At 26.0% G+C, this 3,287-nt stretch overlaps 1 protein-coding gene across 1 annotated transcript in view; it reads right to left on the bottom strand.

Moving 5' to 3' along the window:
• Nucleotides 1-209: 209 nt before the first annotated feature.
• LOC106788055 (CCR4-NOT transcription complex subunit 6) overlaps nucleotides 210-3,287 on the bottom strand; it is an 8,245-nt gene continuing 5,167 nt past the window's right edge. The window contains exons 2-3 of the mRNA XM_014750975.1: nucleotides 324-475; nucleotides 210-217 (exon numbers count right to left, since the gene is read on the bottom strand). Coding sequence (XP_014606461.1) covers nucleotides 210-217; nucleotides 324-475 — 160 coding nt within the window. The remainder of the gene's footprint in view (nucleotides 218-323; nucleotides 476-3,287) is intronic.

Here is a 3,287-nt window from a genome sequence, read left to right as displayed (position 1 = left end):
TTGAATTGATTAATTCATTATTATTTAAAATAATGTTATCTGTGTGAAATAATTGAATAAACTAAATATTATCTTAATGATTCAACGTTTGACAATAATGTTCAAAATTACATTGAATTTTATTGAATGAATTTCATTTAAAATAATGTTATATGTATAAGTAATTGATAAATTCATTTTGTTTTTTTCATTTTGAATATATATAATTGTTAAATCACTATCATAATTCAAAATATTTTTTATTTTTGTTTTAGTTTCATTTTCTATAGATACTTAAGAGAGTTTATATATATATTTATCTGATTAAAAAAATGAATACTCACCGTTGTCCCAAGCGGCTTCCTTCATTCGAAGAAGAGCAGCCAATCCAATATTATCTTTGGGCATAACTCGGTTGAGCATATTGTCCGAACCTTCGGCATTAGCCATTGCCAATTGATTGAATTCGACTAAATGCTCCTTTATCAAGGTGAATCTGTAAAATACATCAAAAGAAACAAAACAACAAATTATTATCAACCCTTATTTAATACTGAATACTTTTAGCTAAAGTGTTTTTTAGAAACATAATTGTTTATTATTATTGCGAAATATTATTAATCACACACATAGATTTAAATAATAAATTATGTTTAATAATTACAATTGTTACTTTCTTATATAATATAATTTGTTCATATGACAAAATTAAATATTACATTATTTTATATTACAAACAAAAACACTTATATGCGTTAATAATCCACGTAACTTTTACCAAACGCATATATGCGTCCATAATATTCAAAAGAATTAAATACGATACATTTTAAGTATCGTATACTTTAAATAAATATTTTTCTTTATAATTATTCGATTATTCTTTCTTATTTTCATCGATTCAATTTCCAAAAAACGTCATCGTCATCGTCATTTTCTATGGCGATATTTGTCGTCGGAAAAATCTCGTAAGAAAGCGTATCACGTACGAGATACTATGTGTGGGTGTGTGTGTATGGTGTAAAACCTGATTCCTTTTGCCGATATTTGTGGCACGTATAGTCGAGAGAAAAATATATTCTTCACTGAATCCCCATTACGAGCCATCATCCCTTGCCTCCCCCTCCCACCCTCCAACATCGAATCCCCCTCGTCATCCCTCATTCCACACAACTACCACCACCTTATCCCACCCCCATTCTTCGTTCTCTTATTTTTTTCTTCTTCCTCCCTTTTTTCCAACATTGTCAGGCCGTTATTCGCAAACAAGATTGAATCAATGTCACTCGCAGTTGCAGAACAGATGTGCTGAGATTGTATAAATACTCTTGGCAAAGATAAAGGTAAAGGGAAGACCCTTGTTACTTTGAAAATGATCGCAATTGTATATTGGAGAAAATGAAAATATTCTTTTATTAGAAGGAATTAAAGAAAGTAGGAAGATTCAAATTTATATATATATATATGTGTGTGTATTATCCATAAAATGTGAAATTGTTTAATTGATGAAGTAACTAATTCTATATCATGAAATGATTTTATTGATTAGTTAAAGTATTGAAGTATGAAAGAATGATTAAATATATTCCAATTGTATGAAGTTATGATAAAGTTCTATATCATCAAATAATTATATTGATTGGTTAAAGTATTGAAGTATGAAAGAAGGATTAAATATATTCCACAATTGTATGAAGTTATGATAAATTTCTATATCATAAGAATATTATAAAATAATTATATTAATTGGTTAAAGTATTGAAGTATGAAAGAAGAATTAAATATATTCCAATTGTATGAAGTTCTGATAAAGTTCTATATCATAAGTATATCATCAAATAATTATACTGATAAGTTGAAGTAAGTGTGAAAGAAGAGATAGAATTAAATATTGATTAATGAAGTAACCAATTCTATATCATAAAATAATTATATTGATAAATTAAAGTATTGAAGTATGAAAGAAGGATTAAATATATTCCAATTGTATGAAGTTATGATAAATTTCTACAACACAAGTATATCATAAAATAATTATATTGATTGGTTAAAGTATTGAAGTATGAAAGAAGGATTAAATATATTCCACAATTGTATGAAGTAATGATAAATTTCTTAATTATAAACTGTAAAAATATAAATTAAATTATTCAATATATTTCCATACGTATAAATCATATTATTAATAAGATAATTATGCGAATATGTAGCATATGTAATTAGAATCTAATGTTATAATATTGTTATTCGTTAAAAACTTTATAAAATTGTTTTATTTTATTTATTTAAATAAATCACACGAACGGTTGTTACTTTGGTTATCGATCGAACGTTACTAAACTTTTTATAAACACTTTGTCACTTTTCGTAACAGTATTATTAACAATAAGAATCTAATTCTCATAAAAAGATGACTGTTTACATATTTTCAATAGAACAATCAATAGGTCGATGTATTTCATATTATTAACACATGTTTCCCCTTAGAGAGTTAGTTTTCCATGGGATCTCGTCGAGGACGGTTGTTTTTAATAAAATTTCAACGAATTCACGAATTCGCGTGTAATATTGAAACGAAATAATATTTTTACTTTTTATTTTTAGTTTTCTCCTTCCTCTTCTCTCGACGAGTGGACAACGAATACGATATTTTTGTATTTTTTCTTTTTTTTTTTTACTTTTTCAGACATTTTTTCCTACTTCTTCATTGTCATCTCGTAGATTTTTTAATTTTTATTTAATTTTTTTCTAATTCTTGAATGAGGGATAACAAGCGTAAACAAATTCTTGTTAATTTTTATAAAAAGAGAAATCACATTTTCTTTTCTCATCTTTTATATATATGATACATACATGCACACACATATATCTATATATATATATATACATAAATATCTACACGTTAGCTGTTAACAGAAACCATTTGTGCACCGTACCCATTTCTGTCTCGTATCTTGTTATCCTCCAGAGATTTCGAGTCCGAGTTTACGTAATATTTTCACGAGATGCGTTCACAGTGCAACGTTTAAGATACTGCAAATGGAAAACTGCAGTTCACAACCGACTGTTTTGTGTTCGATAAAAAAAAATTTCTTTTCTTGTGTATTACGAGATTAGCAGTGAAAATCGTGATAAAGATATTTCATATATATTCAGTTGATTGATTTTACTAATTAGATTCTAATAACAAATTATATTTATTAATTAAAGTTTTTCTTTCTTATATATACACACTATACATTATTTGCATTTATATTGAAAAAATACAGTAATAATTCAAATTGGGAACTTTTACCAAACACATATAT

Source organism: Polistes canadensis, unplaced genomic scaffold, assembly GCF_001313835.1.
Source record: "Polistes canadensis isolate GaletaPanama2010 unplaced genomic scaffold, ASM131383v1 scaffold_123, whole genome shotgun sequence".
Lineage (NCBI taxonomy): Eukaryota > Metazoa > Arthropoda > Insecta > Hymenoptera > Vespidae > Polistes > Polistes canadensis.
This window is presented reverse-complemented; position numbering and strand designations above follow the sequence as displayed.